Genomic DNA, 20,185 nt, shown 5'->3' with positions numbered 1-20,185 from the left:
GAAAAGATGGAGGAAAATATGTAGTTTAGTGAGCATTTTCCCCCATCATCAATAAATCGATAAGAAGATTAGATAACCTGCGCATTTGAATTCATGGGCTCTTGTTTCTTTACCAGAAAAACCAACAAGAAGAAAGGAATATTTGAATTAAAGGTCGAATCATGACAATAGCAAACCACTCAGTTTTGTCAATAGCTGGCTTTTTGGTCCAAGTATGAAAAATAAATAAATCTAAAAAATATGGAGGCTTGGTGCAATGTTAAGTGGAAGAACAAAGTTTTTGTTTTAAATTGGATTGGAGGAAGTTTTATTAAACTACTTGCCTTTAGAGTTGTGATTCTCATTTCAATTTTTAATATGATTAATAAAGCAATTGACATCCACGACTTTCACATGCATTTTATACTTTAATGATAGATGTTACAAAAAAAAAAAAAAAAAACCATACGTTTTTTAACATAAGTTTAATAGTTACTATTGGCAAACTTAATACAAAATTAATAAATAAGTACTGAGGGATTGATTCATTTAATCAAATAGATCGGGTTATAATTGACTTATATAAGTTTTTATATTTTTGCTTTAACATGACCCGAAACCGACACACGACATAAAAACTCGCAATTTTTTGACACAGCCCACGATTTTATTTTTTTATTTTTTTATTTTTGGGCGGTAACAAAGCTCTTCCGTCCTAGTATTTATCCTCTCCGACAAAAGCCAAACCTCACATGATGCCAAAAACCCCCCATTGGAACCCTAAACCTCCACTCTTCAAAATCGAAGACCACAAATGATGCTCCCCAGTTACAGTTACAGTTACAGCTGCAGCCATAGCTACGGCTCCAGAGAATTAGGTCAAGACACTCTCCAAAACTCAATGCAAAACCCAAGTAAGCTTCAAAACCCCTACTCTCCTTTCAAAACCAGGGCTTTTCTAGGGTTTACTCTGCACGACCATAGTTTAGTCAAAAGAATGCACTACTCTTTGCGCTATGCTTCACCCTCTTACCGGACCCTTGATATTATGGTAAATTCACATGACCACAAGCAGAATCTAAAGGGACCTAGGGTTTTTCTAGGGTTTAAGCTTCAGTGCCATTCCAGAACATTAGCTTTGTCCACGAAAAGTTCTTCGATTAATGGAAGGAAGAAGAGGTATGGAGGTGTATTGCCTTCGATTTTGAGGTCTTTGGAGTCTGAAAACGATGTCGGAAAGGCCCTTGATTCGTTTGATGGGAATTTGAGTCCAAAAGAACAGACGGTGATTCTCAAAGAACAGAGTAGCTGGGAAAGAGTAATTAGGGTTTTTGAGTGGTTTAAGTCGCGGAAAGGATACGTGCCCAATGTAATTCACTATAATGTTGTGCTTCGAGCTTTGGGTAGAGCTCAGAAATGGGATGAGCTGAGGCTTTGTTGGATTGAAATGGCAAAAAATGGTGTTTTGCCCACGAATAATACGTACGGGATGCTTATCGATGTGTATGGGAAAGCAGGACTTGTGAAAGAATCGATTTTGTGGATTAAGCACATGAGACAAAGGGGACTTTTCCCCGATGAGGTTACGATGAATACAGTTGTTCGGGTGTTAAAGGATGCAGGAGAGTTTGATAGAGCTGATAGGTTTTATAAGGCCTGGTGTTTTGGGCAGGTTGAGTTGGATGATCTTGATTTGGATTCTATAGTTGATTCTGTAAATGGGACTGGCTCAGGACTTATTAGTTTTAAGCATTTCTTGTCAACAGAGCTTTTCAAGACGGGTGGGAGAATTTCTACTTCAAAAGTTATGAGTGCATCAGATGTGGAGAATCCTGTTCAGAAGCCAAGACTTACATCTACGTATAATACGCTGATTGATTTGTATGGGAAGGCTGGGCGACTCAAAGATGCAGCTGATGTGTTTGCTGAAATGCTGAAGTCTGGGGTGGCAATGGATACCATTACTTTTAATACTATGATCTTTACTTGTGGAAGTCATGGTAATTTGTCAGAGGCAGAATTGTTGCTTACTAAGATGGAAGAAAGGGGTATACGTCCTGATACAAAAACTTTTAACATCTTTCTGTCTTTGTATGCGGAAGCAGGGAACATTGATGCAGCTCTCAAGTGTTACAGGAAGATTAGAGAGGTGGGCCTTTTCCCTGATAGTGTAACTCATAGAGCTGTGCTCCATATATTGTGCGAGAGAAATATGGTTCCAGATGTGGAGACTGTGCTTTTGGAAATGGAAAAATCTGGCTTGCATGTTGATGAGCATTCTATTCCTGGTCTTATTAAGATGTATATTAATGAAGGATTGCTTGATCAGGCAAAATCCTTTTTCGAAAAGAGTCAATCTAATGGTGGGTTGTCATCGAAGACACGTGGAGCAATTTTAGATGTTTATGCTGAAAAGGGGCTTTGGGCTGAAGCCGAGGCCGTGTTCTTTGGTAAGAGAGATTTGGTTGGACAGAAGAAGGGTATTTTGGAATACAATATTATGGTTAAAGCTTATGGAAAGGCAAAGCTTTATGATAAAGCTCTCTCTCTCTTCAAGAGCATGAGAAATTATGGGACTTGGCCTGACGAGTGCACTTATAATTCTCTTGTTCAAATGTTTGCAGGAGGGGATTTAGTGGAACAAGCAAGAGACTTTTTATCTGAAATGCAGGCAATGGGTTTTAAGCCACATTGTCTGACCTTCTCTGCTGTTATTGCATGCTATGTCCGTCTTGGCCAGCTTTCTGATGCTGTTGGCGTCTACCAAGAAATGGTAGAAGTAGGAATTACACCTAATGAAGTAGTCTATGGATCTTTAATCAATGGATTTGCAGAGTCCGGCAGAGTTGAAGATGCTCTTCAATACTTCCGCCAGATGGAAGAATCTAAGATTTCAGCAAATCAAATAGTGTTGACATGTATGATTAAGGCTTATAGTAAGGTGGGGAACTTGGAAAGAGCCAAAGCACTATATGAGAGGATAAAGGACTTGGAGGACAGTCCGGATATTGTTGCATCAAACAGTATGATCAATCTTTATGCAGATCTAGGGATGGTTTCTGAAGCCAGATTGGTTTTTGAAGATTTGAGGGAAAAGGGTTGGGCAGATGGGGTTTCATTTGCAACGATGATGTACCTTTATAAGAACATGGGCATGCTGGATGAAGCCATTGATGTTGCAGAGGAGATGAAACAGTCAGGTTTACTGAGGGACTGTGTTTCATATAATAAAGTACTGGCATGTTATGCCACTAACGGACAGTTACGCGAGTGCGGTGAATTGTTGCACGAGATGGTAGCTCGGAAGCTCCTGCCTGACACCGGGACCTTCAAAGTATTATTCACCGTATTAAAGAAGGGAGGTTTTCCGATTGAAGCAGTAACACAGCTAGAGTCGTCTTACCAGGAAGGAAAAGCTTATGCTCGACAAGCTGTCATCACCTCTGTTTTCTCTGTAGTGGGTATGCATGCTTCTGCAATTGAGTCATGCGAAACCTTAGCAAAAGCTGATGTGGTTCTTGATTCTTCCGCCTACAATGTTGCTATATATGCTTATGGGGTATTTGGGGAAATTGACAAGGCTTTGAACATGTTCATGAAAATGCAAGATGAAGGCCTGGAGCCAGACCTTGTAACATATATAAATCTAGTATCTTGTTATGGAAAAGCTGGATTGGTTGAGGGCGTGAAGCGGATTTACAGCCAACTAAAATTTGGTGAGATTGAGCCCAGTGAATCCTTGTTCAAGGCTATTATTGATGCTTATAAAAATGTCAACCGTCATGACCTTGCTAAATTGGTTACCCAAGAGATGAGATTTGCTTTCGACTCTCAACCACCTTCCGATTCTGTAACTGAAGATGAGTCGGATGACTTGCAAGAATTATCTGATTCTGAAACTGTAGATGAATACGATGAAATTTCTTCAGGTCTGTAGGATACCCAATTATTGTGTATCTTCACAGTTTGAGACCCCCTCTAGTGTACCCTGTACAGAAGCAGCATTTTTGCAAGCGATGAAGATTGTGTATGTGTGAATTTCACAATAGAAAGTGATAATACAATAGTGGTTGATGGAAGATTCTAACCAACAAGGTGAGGTTTTGATCGAGATATGTAAATGTTGTATATTGATCCATATACCAAAATTTGTCGTTTCTCATGCAATGTTGTTGATTCTCATGCAAAATGTTCACTCAAGTAACTGCTGTGATGCCTTATTATTCCTACCCATAGCTTTTTTACTTCCTCATCATCATGCTGTTTGACAGGATAATGTGATTTCATTTTTGAGTTCCTTTCTAGATCTCACCTCCGCTTCAAATCTTTTGGACATTGTAAACTTTTTAGATTTTAGACCACCCTTTCGGACATAGTAAACTTCTTAGATTTTAGACAACTTAGGGTGGCTGTCTTTCTTATATACCTTTGTGCATGAGGGCTTTGCCTTTTCTTTTTTAATAAATTGTTATTGTTCATAAAAAATAGTGAAAGATAAGAAAATTGCATCTGTTTGTTCAAGCCATTTTCATTAGAGCCTTGAACATGAAATCCTTAATCTCCCATCTCTTCTTAACATCACACAAAACCCCCTACACTAGAAGCATTATTTTTTCCAGGAATAATGAAACTACCCACGTCAAGATGAGAACTCAAGTTTCTATTGCTTTCAATCCAGCTCTTACCGACCATCTTTTTAACCCCTCTGTCTTCCATCAACCTCCTAATCTCCGAGGCATCACTCCACCGTCCTACCGCGCAATAAACATTAGCTAGAAGAACATAACTCATGTGGTAATCAGGTTTCAATTCCATCATCTTCTTAGCAATGCGCTCTGCAGTTACGGGGTTCGTACAGGTGGTGCAAGCACCAAGAAGAACAGCCCAAAGAGACGAATCGTTTTTACAGTCTGCATTCTCGATCAAATTTTCAGCTTCTTCAAGTAGCCCAGCACGGCCTAGGAGGTAAACCATGCAATTATAGTGCTCAGTTCCAGCTTTGATTCCATAGTCCTCTGTCATTGAGATAAAATAGTCTCGCCCCTGATCAACCAAACCTGTATGACTACAAGCAAAAAGAACCCCAATGAAACTAATATAATCGGGCTTTATTCCCTCCTTAATCATGCCATGAAATATTCTCAGAGCTTCCTCCCCTTTTCCATTTTGAGCAAACCCGCAAATCATTGAGTTCCAAGTTATCAAATTTCTAACTGGCATCTGCGTGAAAATTTTATATGCAAAACTAATACAACCGCATTTTGCATAAAGACCAACTAAAGCTGATTCTACAATGACATCCCTCCAACCACCCCTTTTAACATACTGGCAATGAACCTCTTTCCCTTGTCTTACTGCTGCCAAACCTGCACATGCACGAAGAACAGTTCCAAGGCAATACAGATCAGCCTCTTCCATTTCCCTAAAAATTTTAATAACAGACTCAAAGTCTCCATTTTGACAGTATACTCCAAGCAATGCAGACCAAGAAACTGAATTCCTTTTGGGCATCCTATCAAAAACACGTTGAGATTCATCGACAGACCCACATTTTCCGTACATGTCCAAAAGGCTGCTCTCAACGACCACATTTCCACAAAGTCCAGAAGTAAAAACCTTAGCATGCACTTCTTTACCTTGCTTCAACCTCCCTAAATTACCACAAGCAGTCAACACTGTCCCACATGTGAATTCATCCGGGGAAAACCTGTGATTTCTTTGCATCGCATAAAAGAATCCCAAGGCTTCCTCAAACAAATCGTTTCTCGTCAACGCCGAAATAACCGAAGTCCAGCATATAACATCCGGTTCGGGCAACTCATCAAACAGCCGGTGCGCATCTCCCGATTCATAGTTCTTGCCATACATGTCAATCAACGCACTAGAAATAACATGATTCGCCTCAAACCCATGTCTCACAACCACCCCGTGAAAGCACCGGCCTAGCCTCAAATCCCCAAGCTCCGAACACGCCTTGATCACCGCAGATAAAGTGAACCCATTTGGCTCGATCCCAAATCCCAGCATTTCCCAAAACAACTCAAGCGAGCTCCCGGGCTTCCCCGTTCGAATATACCCAGATATCATCGAGGTCCAAGATATCACATCCTTAACAAAAAGACCATCAAAAACTCTCCGCGTCTCCGAAAAATCACGATTTAGTTTAAAATAAAGAGAAAGCAAGCTATTCCCGACGAAACGGTCAGTCTCGAGGCCGGACTTAAGAACATGGGCATGGATCTGGAGGCCATGGTTGAAAGCAAGAACTTTGGTGCAAGTTTGTAAGAGTGAAGCGTAGAGGACTGGTTTGACGGCGATATCGGTGGAGTTAATGGAGTTCAGGAGTCGAAGCGCATCGGGGAGCTCGCCGAGCTTGCAAAGATGGAGAATTTGGGACTCGCTGGTTGATGGGTTTTTCAAATCGAAAGAGGTGAGAGAGCTGGAATGCCGTTTGAAGAAGAGCTTCATCAAAGATTCTCAGAGAGCGAGGGAAAAGAAACAAAAAGCAACTGTTTTTCAAAAATTTGACTGTTTTGGGTATTTTAGTATAGGATTACTGTATTTCTTGGTTACTTTTTAATTTCTTTCTTTAGCAATCTCGCCCATAGCTCTAGAACAAAATTCGTTCTAAAACCTCAGGGGAGGATCGGCCATGGAAATGTTCCATCTTTTCACCTTGCTATCTACGTAATAATAGGGAGAAACTTCACTTTAGAACTTATCAGAGTTTTGAGAAAACTCTCTAAAATTTAAAAACTTTCAATTTACATCACTAAATTTTTAATTTCAATCAATTTACCTTTTCGTCAAATTTTAAACGTTAAAAGTGATAAAATGACGTTTATACATATGAATTTTTTATAAAATTTCAAATTTACTCTTAATTTCATTTTTTGAAAATAAAAATAAAAATCGAAAGATAATTTGGTCTTTTTAGGCATTTCCGTATTTCAGGGGTCCAAAGTGAAGCTTATTATAATAATTTTCTATCTATCTTTGTTATTTTGATCTCATAAGTCTCTTAGTCTACCTTAAGCATTGAAAGTGGTACGGCATCCACTGCTAATGCCTTAGCTTTTCTTGTAGAACTTAGGGTTGAAGGCTACCGGTTGTGACAATGACATCAACATTGAAGAATAAAATATAAAATAGAGAAAGAAAAGGAAAGAGAGCGGAATAATATATGAGGTACATATTGTATATTAACTATATTGTACTATTATACATGGCTTTCTATTTATTGAAAGAGAATGAATAGTGCTGTGGGTACTAGGCAAAAAACTCTAGACTAAATCTAAAAATACAATTAAAAATAAATAAATCAACTTAGAAAACAATATCAAATATTCTAACATGAAAAAAAAAAAAACACAAAACACAAAACAAAAATCCCTAACAATTAAGACACAAAGTTCTCAAGTGAAACCGTGCGCGCGTGGGTGGGTGGAGGAATTTGATAATTTTTGTTGGGCGGCGGTGGGTGACTTGGTGGGGAAGAGCGCTGTGCTGTCTCTGCAGATTTGGTGGTGGGTTCACTTTTTTGTGTGATTCACGCCTAAAATCCCTTTTGTCTCCACTCTCCATGTGAACAAAAATAAGAGTCGAAACATAGAAATGATTTTATAGACATTTAGCTTTTGTATCAAGTTATGAATTATGACTTGGGCTTCATATGTTTTAAGGTAAACTTTTCAACGAAATTATTCTTTAGAAAAAATTATTTAATGTGGATAGAAAAGAAAACCACTCTTAAAAGTGTTTTTCATTGATAACTGGTCAAAATAACATAATAAATTAAGGCTATAGATAGCCATTACATATATTTATACTACCTAGACTCATGAACCTAAGAAAACGCTCAAATAAAAGTTTGTTTACAAAAATTTATTGGAGCTTGTCTGAACGTGTAAGAGGCTCTTTCGAACCTAACTATAGTTTCCTCGTATTCTTACATGAATTCTCAATTCACACAGCAGCTCGTTCTAACCCAACTTTAAACGAGTGCATCTATGAATAACTCATTCGAACCCAACTTCATATGAGTTATTGAACGAGCTATTTTGTCAACTCATTTTAAAGCTTGTTCAAACATAAACAACATACGAGCAATTTTGTACGGCTTTTCAATTTTCTTTTTACGGTCTATTTTAACTCAGTAAACATTTGAATTAGAAAAACTTAATGAAATATGACTTTGTAACCCTCTAAATGAGCTTTCCAACGCTATTAATTATTTCCCATATGATGTCAGAATCGCTATATATGTCCCTTTTGTTAAAGCAAATATGATTGAAAATTGTCCTCTATCAACAACCTTCATTATTCGACCTATGGCCCAGGAAGGAATGTGGGTCAAACACGGTAGAGGATTTTTTCCCGTCCATTTTGGATTGGAGAATATCCAATTAATAATTAGGATCTCTCTAGAGAGATCCTAAGGCCATAAATGAAACATATGTCCCATTTATAGAAATAATAATAAAATATTATATATTTTTTAAATTTAATTAAAAAAATAATAATAAGAAGTTTAAAAAAATAATAAAATATTAAGGGGTGGTCGGACCACCCCAGTTGGGCTTGGGGTGGCCCAGCTACCACTTGGGGTGTTTCGGCTACCCTAAATTTATTTATTTATTTTTTCAATCTTTATTTATAATTTTTATTAATTGAGATGAAAATTTTTGAGTTAAGTTGAAATTTTTTGAGTTGAGTTGAATTGAGTTTAAAAAATTGCCAAACATGAATTTAGAAAAAATTTCAGTTTGAGTTGGAAAATCTTGCTTCCCAAACAAGGCCTTGTATCAAGTTATGAATTATGACTTGGGCTTCATATGTTTTAAGGTAAACTTTTCAACGAAATTATTCTTTAGAAAAAATTATTTCCTTAAAAATATTTTTCGGCGTTTAGCTTGTACAAAAAATGAGCGACGGCGGAAAACGACCGGCAACTTCCAGCGGTGGTCTGACAAAGGCCCAACGGTAGTCTGGCGAAATTTGGCGATTTGAGATGGATAAGCTTAAACTTGAAAAATAGTTTATAGTTTTAAAAAAATGAAATCATTTTATGAAAACTAAAGAAACTTTTATGGTCAAACCGAAAATGTTTTTGATTTGACTATTATTTTCTGTTGCATCAAACACAAGAAAAATATTTTTTAGAAATCATTTTACTCTGTAACAAAGAAGCCTTTGTATGGAATTAAGTTTAATACTTATTTGTTTTTAATTTACATAAACATTCGCACATACACATGGAGTGACTATATGTATCTATGTATTTATTTATTGATGTAGGTTTGGACCATATGGAAAAAAATTATGGTTTATTCCCTGATTTAACCCTAATTTTTTTTTTTTTTTTTCGAATACTAGTTAAGTTAGAATATTTTAATACTTATCTGTTTTTATTTTACATAAAGGTGTGCACATACACATAAAGTGACTATATGTATCTATGTATTTATTTATTTGCATAGGTTTGGACCATATACAAAAAATTATGGTTCTACCCTTGATTTAACCCTAATTTTTTTTATTGAATGCTAGTTGAGTTAGAATAGTTTAATACTTATATGTTTTTATTTTACATAAAGACGCACACATATACATAGAGTGACTATATGTATCTATGTATTTATTTATTTGCATAGGTTTGGACCATATACAAAAAATTATGGTTCTGCCTCTGATTTTACTCTATTTTTATTTTTATTTTCCGAATACTAGTTGAGTTAGAATAATTTAATACTCACCTATTTTTGTTTTAGATAAAGGCGTGCACATACACATAGAGTGACTATATATATATATACACACACACGTAGGTTTGGACCATATACAAAAAATTCTAGTTCTGCCCCTGATTTAACCCTAATTTTTTTTTATTGAATGCTAGTTGAGTACATTAGAATAGTTTAATACTTATATGTTTTTATTTTACATAAAGACGCACACATATACATAGAGTGACTATATGTATCTATGTATTTATTTATTTGCATAGGTTTGGACCATATACAAAAAATTATGGTTCTGCCTCTGATTTTACTTCTTCTTTTTTTTTTCTTTTTTTTTTTCTTTTTTTCGAATACTAGTTGAGTTGAGTTAGAATAATTTAATACTCATCTATTTTTGTTTTACATAAAGGCGTGCACATACAAATAGAGTGAATACACACACACACACACACACACACACGTAGGTTTGGACCATATACAAAAAATTCTGGTTTTGCCCCTGATTTAACCCTAATTTTTTTTATCGAATACTAGTTGAGTTAGAATAGTTTAATACTTATATGTTTTTATTTTACATAAAGACGCACACATATATTGACTATATGTATCTATGTATTTATTTATTTGCATAGGCTTGGACCATATATAAAAAATTATGGTTCTGCCCCTGATTTAACCCTAATTTTTTTTATCGAATACTAGTTGAGTTAGAATAGTTTAATACTTATATGTTTTTATTTTACATAAAGACGCACACAAATACATAGAGTGACTATATGTATCTATGTATTTATTTATTTGCATAGGTTTGGACCATATACAAAAAATTATGGTTCCGCCCCTAATTCAACCCTAATAATTTTTTTTTTCGAATACTAGTTGAGTTAGAATAGTTTAAACTTATCTGTTTTTATTTTAAAGATAGACCATTCTAACTATTTTAGCATTCAACATCTTAGGGTTCATAGTTGCCTATGAGGAAATTGCTGACCCATGGAAAATTTAGGCGATCGTAGGCTAGCGTCCAACTAAAATATATGTGATAGAGTTCTCATTACTACAAGTCCAAGAAAGTTAACGTGCAATAGAGCCCAAGATCAAGTGGAAGTACTAATCGTTCTAGAAGCATAGTCCTACTACAACATACATTTCCTTCTTTCTTTTGTATTAGTCTTCTAGTTAAATCCTACGTGAGTCCTATGTTATTTTGTTTTATATACTATCAAGGGTGGTGGTTTAATAGTTTAAGAAAGTTCTCAAGTGGTTAAAGCATGTACTAGAGCGTGAGTTTGAATTTTCGCAATAGAGAATACCCACATATGCCTGATTAGTATTAGCCACCTTCGATTCCCATTAATGCCCTGGTGGGGCTGGGTTAGGCTGTGGCCTGCAGCTCTCACCGTCTATGCCCCTCCTGTGCGGCTAAGTAGAATAACCATAATTGGTCTCCCCGGCCTACCCTTTTGCTCAAAAAGAAAAAAAAAAAATGATTCTACATAAGTATATTTTAGAGTCCATACATAGTCTTTATACATATACACGTATTTATGTCAAAACTCAAAATTACAATGATTAAACTATATATATGTCGAATTAGGAAAATGATTTAATTTTTTAAAATACTTCTGATATTTCCATTACCCAAAAAAATACACTATAAAACGTAATGGAAATTAAGTTGTGCGAGCCAAGAAGAATTTATATGAATTTGGCTCGTTTAATATAAGAAATATGAAATATATCACAAAGAGTGGTCTTAATTAAAACCTCCAAACGTCAATTTTAGGGATTGTGATTGGAAAGTTATGATTGACATCAAATTTGACTATAACGATGAGAAAAACGTGAACCATATAATGGAGGAGAATAGATATCTTTCTCCTTTCAAATATATATATATATATATAGAGTGATATTTTCAACAAATCTTTTTCATCTTTAATTAAAGCAATATTGTGTTAGGAGGTTGTTGAATTCAATAACTACAAAATTCGATAATGGTGACTTTTAATGTTGAAAATATAAGATAATTATAAGATATAGTTTATATAAAACAATGGGTTATTTTATATTAATTGTATAGTCATGCATCCATAACTAAAAAAAAAAAAAGAAAAAAGAAAAAAAAAGTAATGTTATATATAATTCTCACTCTCATCCTTTTTAGCTAATAATGTAGCGTGGATCAGTCTATTTCAACTTTTGGATCAGCCAAAATGAATTCTACATCATCAGTCCAGTAAAATGAAATGGGACGGAGGGTATAAGATTTATCTAACTAAAATGAGTTATTGTTAAAAAGGATGTGCAATGTAGCATTTTCTTTTTCTTGTTTATTTATTTTCCTGGGAAACAAACAAATGGTTGGACATTTTATACTTTTATGGTTGCCCATGTTTGACCACAACTTTTGTGTGTGCGCTCAGACCCAGCCAAATATAACAGGGTACCTTCCAACGCCCACCCGTATTCAGTTTAAAAAAGAACCGCCCGCCCCTAATAATTACATGATCAATACTAGCCATTTTGATGTCCACGTGTACGCACCAGATATTACAACCATCAATCCCCTACTTATATTTCCAACTGTATTATTACGCGTGGCACAAAACGACGCGCCTTTCAAAGGAAAGCTTCAAGTCCAAGGATGTACGATAAACATCTAACAACTATTGCCGACCAACCCCGCCAGCTGTGCGTCGATCCAACGGTCAGCGATTAGGATGCTATCGAAACTTGCTCGATCCTTAACTTATCTCATGCATATATAAGAGCGCTCTCTTGCACTCTTTTCTCAGCCGACCACTCTCTCCCACATTTATCCACACAAACCCGAAATTCCGGCCGACCGAAACGTACGAAACACTTACACACCATGGTTTGCTTCTGTTTCCTGGTCGATCAAGAGCGGCAAGTGCGACGGAGCAAGCCGGCGGCGGGGATATGTTCCCGGTGCGGCGGCGGGGCGAGCGTGGCGGACATGAAGACGGCAACAAGGTTTTGTCACGTGCCATTTTATTGGAAATATTGGAAAGCAATTATATGCACATTTTGTGGAGCAACTCTTCGAACCTACCCATAAATCTTCATCCTCCTGCAGCATTTGTTTATCTGTTTCTGGGTGAGAAATAGTTTTGTATGGGGTTAGATTTAGTCTATTTAGACATCTTTTGGGTTCATCTCATATTAATGAAGCCTAGGTAGGTGGGAAGAAAGAATTATTTCCAAGCTATGATTTTTATATAAAATGTATCCAGGAAATTTGTGAATAATTTAAGAGTATTTTAATTTTTAAGCTTCAGGTTGTGGGTTTTTTGTGTTCATAATTTTCTTCAAGCCAGACACCCATTTCATTATTTGATCCGAAAAATCACTTAAACGCTATTTAGTTAGTATAGGGGATAGGGGATATGAATATATGATGTTGCTTGTTGCTTGTTGCTTGCTGAGACGCCCTCCCTCATAAATATACTGAAAAGTTGTAGGTGTAATGCAATAAGTGTGACAGAATTGGTCGAAATCCCAAAAACCTAAACGGCCAAACGTCTGACAAGGGGAAAATTGCCTTTCCAACGCTCTTGCAATGAAACGACAGCTTCCCAACAAATATCTATTTTCACGTTGAGATTGCCAGCAAGTTACAGCTCTCAACATTTATTTACTTCCGTACGTAAGAGGGTTCTCCTCATCAATATATATACATATATATATATAGATATATATATTTCTCTCGTTTAAAAAACAAAAGGATAATTTTATTTTACATGTTCACACAATTAAATTCTGATATTTAAAAAAAAAAAACATTTATTTATAAACTTTGGGCAATGCAAGAAAATTGAAAAAAAAAAAATACAAAATACAATTGAATTGAATTATATTCTCTAAAAAAAATACAAATGAATTGACTTTAATTACCTGGATATAATATCCATAGCCAGATAGTGGACACACAATGTCAACTTAGGGCACATTTGGTACAATGGTTATTTCATTAGAAAAATAAATAGTTAATACTGAGAATAAAAGGTGTAATAAAATAGTTATTCGATCTTTTTGAGTTTAGTGACATATCTCTCACTAAAATTGATAAAAAAAAAAAAAAAAAAAAAAAAACTTTTTTATTTTTTTTAAAAAAGTATTGTGATTTTTTTTTTTCTTGGAAAATATAGTAATTAATCTATTCCTTCAGGAATAATTATTCCCCCCTTCTTTTTTTTTTTTTTTTTTTTTTTTGTATAGAGGAAGGGCTATTCCTCGATTAAGGAATCGGCTATTTAGCCTATTCCAAGGCTTAGGAGACACATGTTATGCAGAATGACTATTTCATTACAAAAATAAGTAGTTATTATTGAGGTCGATGCAATAAGGTAAAAAAGAATAGCTGTTCATATTTTCCAAATCGGTAACAACACATGTTTTCAGTTAAATTTTACCAAAATTATTAAAACATCTAATATATATATATATATATATATATATATATATATATAAAATTTATTTCTTAAAAAAATATATGGTTTTTTTTTTTATGGCCGACCACCCCCTACAAAAAGGGGGGGGGGGGGGGGAGGCGGCTTTTTTTTTTTTTTTTTTTTTAAATAATAATTCCAAGCTTCTCATTAACAAAGAAATCAAGTACTATCAATGGCAAATTTTGTTAGCAAAGAAATCAGGTTCTTTGTCATGGATAGAACAAAGAAATCAAGTTCTTAGCAATATCAGTCATACAACCCGAGAATTCATTCCAACAAAGTTCTATATAAGATAAATTATGTTGCCTCCTTAGCTAAATAATGGGCAACTCTATTTGCATCTCTATCCACATGCCCACATTTCCATTGAGAGAAATAATTAAGCATCACTCTTGTATCATCCACAATATGCCCAAAAGTAGGCAGCGTTTTTCTAAATGCTAGGTTAAAAAACCTCGGTGGCATAATTTTTTTAAACGCCAAATAACTTAAAAAAAACTACCTGGTGTTTAGAATAAATGCCATGTTAAAAAACCTTGGTGGCATAATTATTTTAAGCGCCAAATAACTTTAAAAAAACTACATAGTTTTTAGAATAAATGTGACATCCTATAAATTTTATAAATTAAAATAAAATTATAAAGCATTTTTGTTATAGAGCATTTTTGTTTTTTTTTTATATATATATATATATATATATATATATATATAAGAAGACTCTTTTAGTTAGGAGAGTATTGGTATAATTATTAGCCTATTAAATACTTGGGAGTCTTTTGGATTTTTGGAGGATTTATTGCTTAATAATAATAACAATAATTATTAAAAAAAAAAAAAAAAAAAAAAGGAGGCGTAGCGTCCAGGCCCAAATTCATTCAACGTGTCTTACTTTTTTTTCTCAATTGCCATGTGTTTTCATGCATTAGATGAAGCCTCCATGTAATGAGGCAATTGTCCTCTCCTCTTGCATGACTTTTCCCCTTAGCCACTTAACACATGTCCTTCAACTTAAATTTTTTTGTATTATTATATATCTCTCTCAACACTATAAATACCCGAAGGTCTTCCCTTCCCCTCACGACCACACAGTAGTGAAATAGGAGCTTATTTCCAGTTTCTTTTCTTGCAACCCCGTTCTAGCATAGTAGCGGTAAGGACCCTTTCTCTATTATCATTTTATTTTATTTTATTTTCTTAAAAAAGATTTAGGATAGATTAGTATTTGTTTCTTATGGGTATTTTAGGATTATTGTATGGGTAGTTATCTAAGGAGTTTGACTCTTGTTATTGGAATGTTAGTTTGTAGGTTTTATAGAGATTATATATATATTGTTTAGACAGTTTTTTTTTCTCACATAAGCCAGTATAATGTTTTTGTGATTAACTATTATACATCCATAATAATGATAATAACAATAATAAATTTTTTATATGTGTAAGACTTAATGAATAAATGTTTAGCACCTCACACACACACACACACACATACACACACGCACACGCACACACACACACACACACACACACACACATATATATATATATATATATATATATATACGTAGCTTTTTTTTTTTGTATATATACATACACGTGTACAACATTATTGGGAGGGCAATTGGATATTATGAGAATTATATATATATATAGTCATGTTGTTTTGTGTATATATATATAAATATATATGTAGCTTTTTTTTGTATATATACATACACGTGTACAGCATTATTGGTAGGGCAATTGGATATCAAGAGACTTATATGTATATATGTATATATATATATACCAACTTAACATCAAATCCAAGTAAGAGGTCACAACACCAAAAACCCCAACATATTTTATTATAAATCTTTTAGAAAAATGTTTGGGATTTTATTCACTTACATGATTTTCAAATGCAATTCCTTCTATATTTCAATGACAAGTTTTTATTTATTCATATGTCATTGTTTGATAATTTTACGTGATACAGTTACCATATTTCATGATTTATGCATAACTGCAATTATGAATGAAAATAGCTCTCAAAGTTTATGGCACAGAGGAGTTTACAGATCATATGAAATGTTATATGTGCATTCATGGCACAGTATACAGTTACAGATGAGTTTACAGATCATACGAAATGTTATATGTGCATTCATGGTTATAAAGGTTTAACCCGATACACGATTATAGTGAGGATCGGTACCTCATAGGGTAGTATGGCAAGCACACCGAAAGACGGTTACGAGAAGGTGTGTGCTACCGGCCAGGTGGCCTTCACCTAGGGAAGTTCCCAACTTGGTAGCCCTCCCTTGTGACGACAGGATGAGCATATAGGTCCTTCGGGACAAGCTAACGTGAGCCGCTCACGGTAAATTTGTGGTGTCGGGTCAAAAGGGTAATAGTAGTTTTGAAAAGAAAAGTAAAAGGAAGTGCTTGTACATTTTATAAGTTACTTGCTATTAATTGTCAATTGTTTTATTATTTGTGCATAACTGAGATTATAGCATAACATCTACATAGCATATTTATAGCATCTTGGTGTTATGGTTACTTACTGAGTTGTCGAATTCACCATTTTTTCCTTTAAATTTTTCAGATGCCGTTATATATAATAGTGTTGAGAATGGAGCTTCTCCCGTAAGTGTTTTCATTCTTGAGGACCTGATTATATGGCCTTATGCTTGGGACACATAGACCTACTGCTTTGCGGAGCCGTAGGAGTTTTAGAGCTTGAGATTCCAATGGGTTGCAAGGATCAAGCCATTGTTGTGCAGACTTTTGTTTTTTTGTAGACTGCACAATTTTTATTATGTGTATATAGGAGAACACTTGATGCATGGGGAGGCTATAACCTCCCTATAGTAGTCGCTTTTGATTATGCCTTCTAACAGGGCTTGAAATGTTTGTTTGTTTTTTTTTGGGTTCCCAGCTCATATGTAAAATAGATCTTGTATATGTTCATATTAAAACAATAGTTCTAGATAGCTTTTGACTTCTTATCTTCACTTGGTTTAGTATTAATGAAATGATATCTGATAATTATATTCCTTAATTATTGTGTTTTTCTTTTTAAGTTCGCATTCCCCTATTCACCTTAATCGGGGGCGTGACAAGTATGGTATCAGAGCCAAGTCAACTATGAGTTTGACTTGTATTTTGTTAACCTAGGAAATAACGTGGAAACCAGGCTTAGGTCAAATTGCATCACTACGCTTATGATTTAAATTTTTGTAAGTAGTTAAATAGGAAACTCTAATTTTTGGCACGTTACAGAGTCATGGCAGAATGAGGAGAAGGATCTTCTCAAGGTTTGGAAGTTGAGGCTACCCCGGATATGGCTGAAATGTTTCAAGCTATGGCTAGGCAATTCGTCACAGCCATAACTGATCTTAGAAGAGAAGCACCCCGTGAGGAGGAGCGCGGCTGCCCATTCAAACGCTTCGAGCGACTCCCCATTCCTCCGTTCGATGGGAAACGAGATCCTGTGGAGTGCAAAAATTGGCTGACTGACGTAGAAGAAATTTTGCGACTCGCAGGTTGCACGGAAAATAGAAAGTACAATACACCGCTTTTCGACTGTCAGGTGAAGCCAGACACTGGTGGACCGCCAAAAAGGTATTACTGATTCAAGAACTAGGCAGGGAGGAAGCAATCTCTTGGCCGCGATATCAGAAAGAATTTCTCCAGCAATATTTTCCCAAGATTCTTAGGGACGCGAAGGCTCGAGAATTCATGGACCTCACCAAGGGAAATATGACAGTCGCCCAGTATGCTGGCCGCTTCAATGAATTAGCTCGCTTTGCTCCCTACTTGGTGGCGGATGAACAAAATTAAGTAAGGAAGTTTGAATAGGGTCTCAACCCACGAATCCATGAATGTGTTGTATGCTTTGAAATTCAAGATTTTGTGGAATTAGTCAACAAGACCTCTCTAGCTTAGGAGAGCATGAAGAGGAGTGCTTTGGCAATAGTGGAAACACAAAAGATGGCTGCACCCCCACCAAATCAAAACCAAGCTAGATGGAAACGAAGACTGAACGGAAATAATCATGGAGTCAAACCCATGGAGAATGGACCGAGTTCAGCTATCAACGCGCCTTGTCCAAAATGCCAACGCCTCCACTACGGATTGTGTCGTACGGGGACTAATATGTGCTACCGATGCGGTCAGGCCAGTCACTTTGCATAGGATTGCCCAAGGGCAAAAGGAGGTGCTGCATCACTACAGGCAGGGAATAATCGCATACCACCCACTTCAGCAAGGGTTTATGCCCTTACACTAGGTGAAGCAAAAACGGAGAAAGGAGTAGTCACAGGTATTCTATCCCTCTTTATTGGCAAGGCTGGGGTTTTATTCGATTCTGGAGCTACTCATTCTTTTATATCAGCTAAGTATACTAGGAGATTTTGTATTAATATAGAATCAATGGAAGTAGGAGTACTAGTATCTACCCCGATAGGCAAATCAGTGTTATGCAGGAAAATAGTCTTGGGTTGCCCAATTCTTATTGAGGGAAGAATCCTCACGGTTAATTTGATAGTGTTTGATATGTAAGGGTTCGATATTATCCTCGGAATGGATTGGTTATCAAACAATCATGCCATCATTGATTGCCACAACAAAGAGATAATTTTCAAATTTCCAACTAACTCCGAATTCAAATTTGTGGGAACCAAGGTGGGCGCTACTCCACAACTAATCTCAGCAATACAAGCCAAGCAATTATTACTAGAAGGATGTCAAGTCTACCTGGCATGCTTAAAGGAGTCGCCTCAAGAGGAGAGAAAAATGGAGGAGATAACCGTGGTGCAAGAATTTCTTGATGTCTTTCCAGAAGACTTTTCAGGACTTCCTCCTAACAGGGAGATAGAATTTTGCATTGATTTAATTATGGGAATAGCCCCAATATCCAAGGCACCCTACACGATGGCACCAGCAGAATTAAAAGAATTGAAGACCCAGCTATAAGAATTGTTAGACAAAGGATTCATTCACCCCAACGTATCGCCATGGGGAGCGCATGTGCTCTTTGTAAAAAAGAAGGATGGTACTTTTCGGATGTGTATTGACTACCGGGGAACTTAACAAAATCACCATAAAACATAGATATCCACTACCTCGCATAGACGATTTGTTCGACCAGCTAAAGGGTGCTATGATTTTCTCAAAGATCGACCTTCGTTCCGGGTATCACCAGTAGAGGATAAAGAGGAAAGATATTTCCAAGACGGCTTTCCGCATCCGATATGGCCATTATGAGTATTTGGTAATGCCATTTGGATTAGCTAATGCCCCAACAACATTCATGGACCTGATGAATCGAGTATTCCATGATTTCTTATATTAATTCGTGGTGGTGTTCATTGACGATATCTTAATCTACTCCAAAAGCTTGAAAGAACATGAAGACCATTTGAGGTGTGTTTTGCAAAGGCTTAGAGAAAAACAGTTGTACGCAAAGTTCTCAAAGTGCGAGTTTTGGTTGGATAGAGTCACTTTTCTCGGGCATATAGTATCAAAAGACAGCATCTCAATAGACTCCAAGAAAGTTGAAGCTGTAGTAAATTGGGAGAGATCCACCAGTGTACATGAAATCAGAAGTTTCTTGGGTCTGGCTGGCTATTATCGGCGTTTTGTAGAAGGTTTTTCAAAATTGTCTAGACCGCTGACTGCTTTGACAAGAAAGAATGCTCGTTTCTTGTGGACTGATGAATGTGAGCAAAGTTTTCAAGAACTAAAACGATGGTTGGTAACTGCTCCAATCTTAACGCTTCCATCAGAATCTTGTGGATTTATTATTTATAACGACGCTTCCAGAAAGGGGCTTGGCTGCGTCCTCATGCAAAATGACAGAATAGTAGCATATGCCTCTTAACAACTTAAAAGTTATGAGCGGAATTATCCCACCCATGATTTAGAACTTGCTGCAGTAGTTTTTGCATTAAAAACTGGAGACATTATCTTTACGGGGTGAAGTGTGAAATTTATACAGATCACAAG

The 20,185-nt window shown here is 35.9% G+C and overlaps 3 protein-coding genes and 1 pseudogene across 3 annotated transcripts; 3 read left to right on the top strand and 1 right to left on the bottom strand.

Annotated features, from left to right (window-relative positions):
- The first annotated feature begins 744 nt into the window (after positions 1–744).
- Positions 745–4,141, top strand: LOC132183171 (Pentatricopeptide repeat (PPR) superfamily protein). Its single transcript, XM_059596571.2, has one exon. It carries the CDS (start codon positions 794–796, stop codon positions 3,914–3,916), a length of 3,123 nt encoding a protein of 1,040 aa, XP_059452554.2. The 5' UTR covers positions 745–793; the 3' UTR covers positions 3,917–4,141.
- A 355-nt stretch (positions 4,142–4,496) lies between these two features.
- On the bottom strand, positions 4,497–6,624 carry LOC132180735 (Pentatricopeptide repeat (PPR-like) superfamily protein). The gene has a single exon (XM_059593653.2). It carries the CDS (start codon positions 6,445–6,447, stop codon positions 4,558–4,560), a length of 1,890 nt encoding a protein of 629 aa, XP_059449636.2. The 5' UTR covers positions 6,448–6,624; the 3' UTR covers positions 4,497–4,557.
- Positions 6,625–12,530: 5,906 nt separating this feature from the next.
- LOC148585305 (uncharacterized) lies at positions 12,531–12,807 on the top strand. Its single transcript, XM_088516953.1, has one exon. It carries the CDS (start codon positions 12,595–12,597, stop codon positions 12,799–12,801), a length of 207 nt encoding a protein of 68 aa, XP_088373079.1. The 5' UTR covers positions 12,531–12,594; the 3' UTR covers positions 12,802–12,807.
- A 4,655-nt stretch (positions 12,808–17,462) lies between these two features.
- LOC148585304 (uncharacterized) lies at positions 17,463–18,739 on the top strand (annotated as a pseudogene).
- Positions 18,740–20,185: the final 1,446 nt, after the last annotated feature.

The sequence above is a fragment of the Corylus avellana genome, chromosome 5, assembly GCF_965113065.1.
Source record: "Corylus avellana chromosome 5, dhCorAvel1.hap1.2, whole genome shotgun sequence".
NCBI lineage: Eukaryota > Viridiplantae > Streptophyta > Magnoliopsida > Fagales > Betulaceae > Corylus > Corylus avellana.
Note: the sequence above shows the minus strand (reverse complement) of the source record. Positions and strands in the feature narration are given on the sequence as shown.

Bases quoted from the DNA above. Each gene is read 5' to 3' on its own strand.
- LOC132183171 (XM_059596571.2), top strand. From the start codon at position 794: ATGATGCTCCCCAGTTACAGTTACAGTTACAGCTGCAGCCATAGCTAC.
- LOC132180735 (XM_059593653.2), bottom strand. From the start codon at position 6,447: ATGAAGCTCTTCTTCAAACGGCATTCCAGCTCTCTCACCTCTTTCGAT.
- LOC148585305 (XM_088516953.1), top strand. From the start codon at position 12,595: ATGGTTTGCTTCTGTTTCCTGGTCGATCAAGAGCGGCAAGTGCGACGG.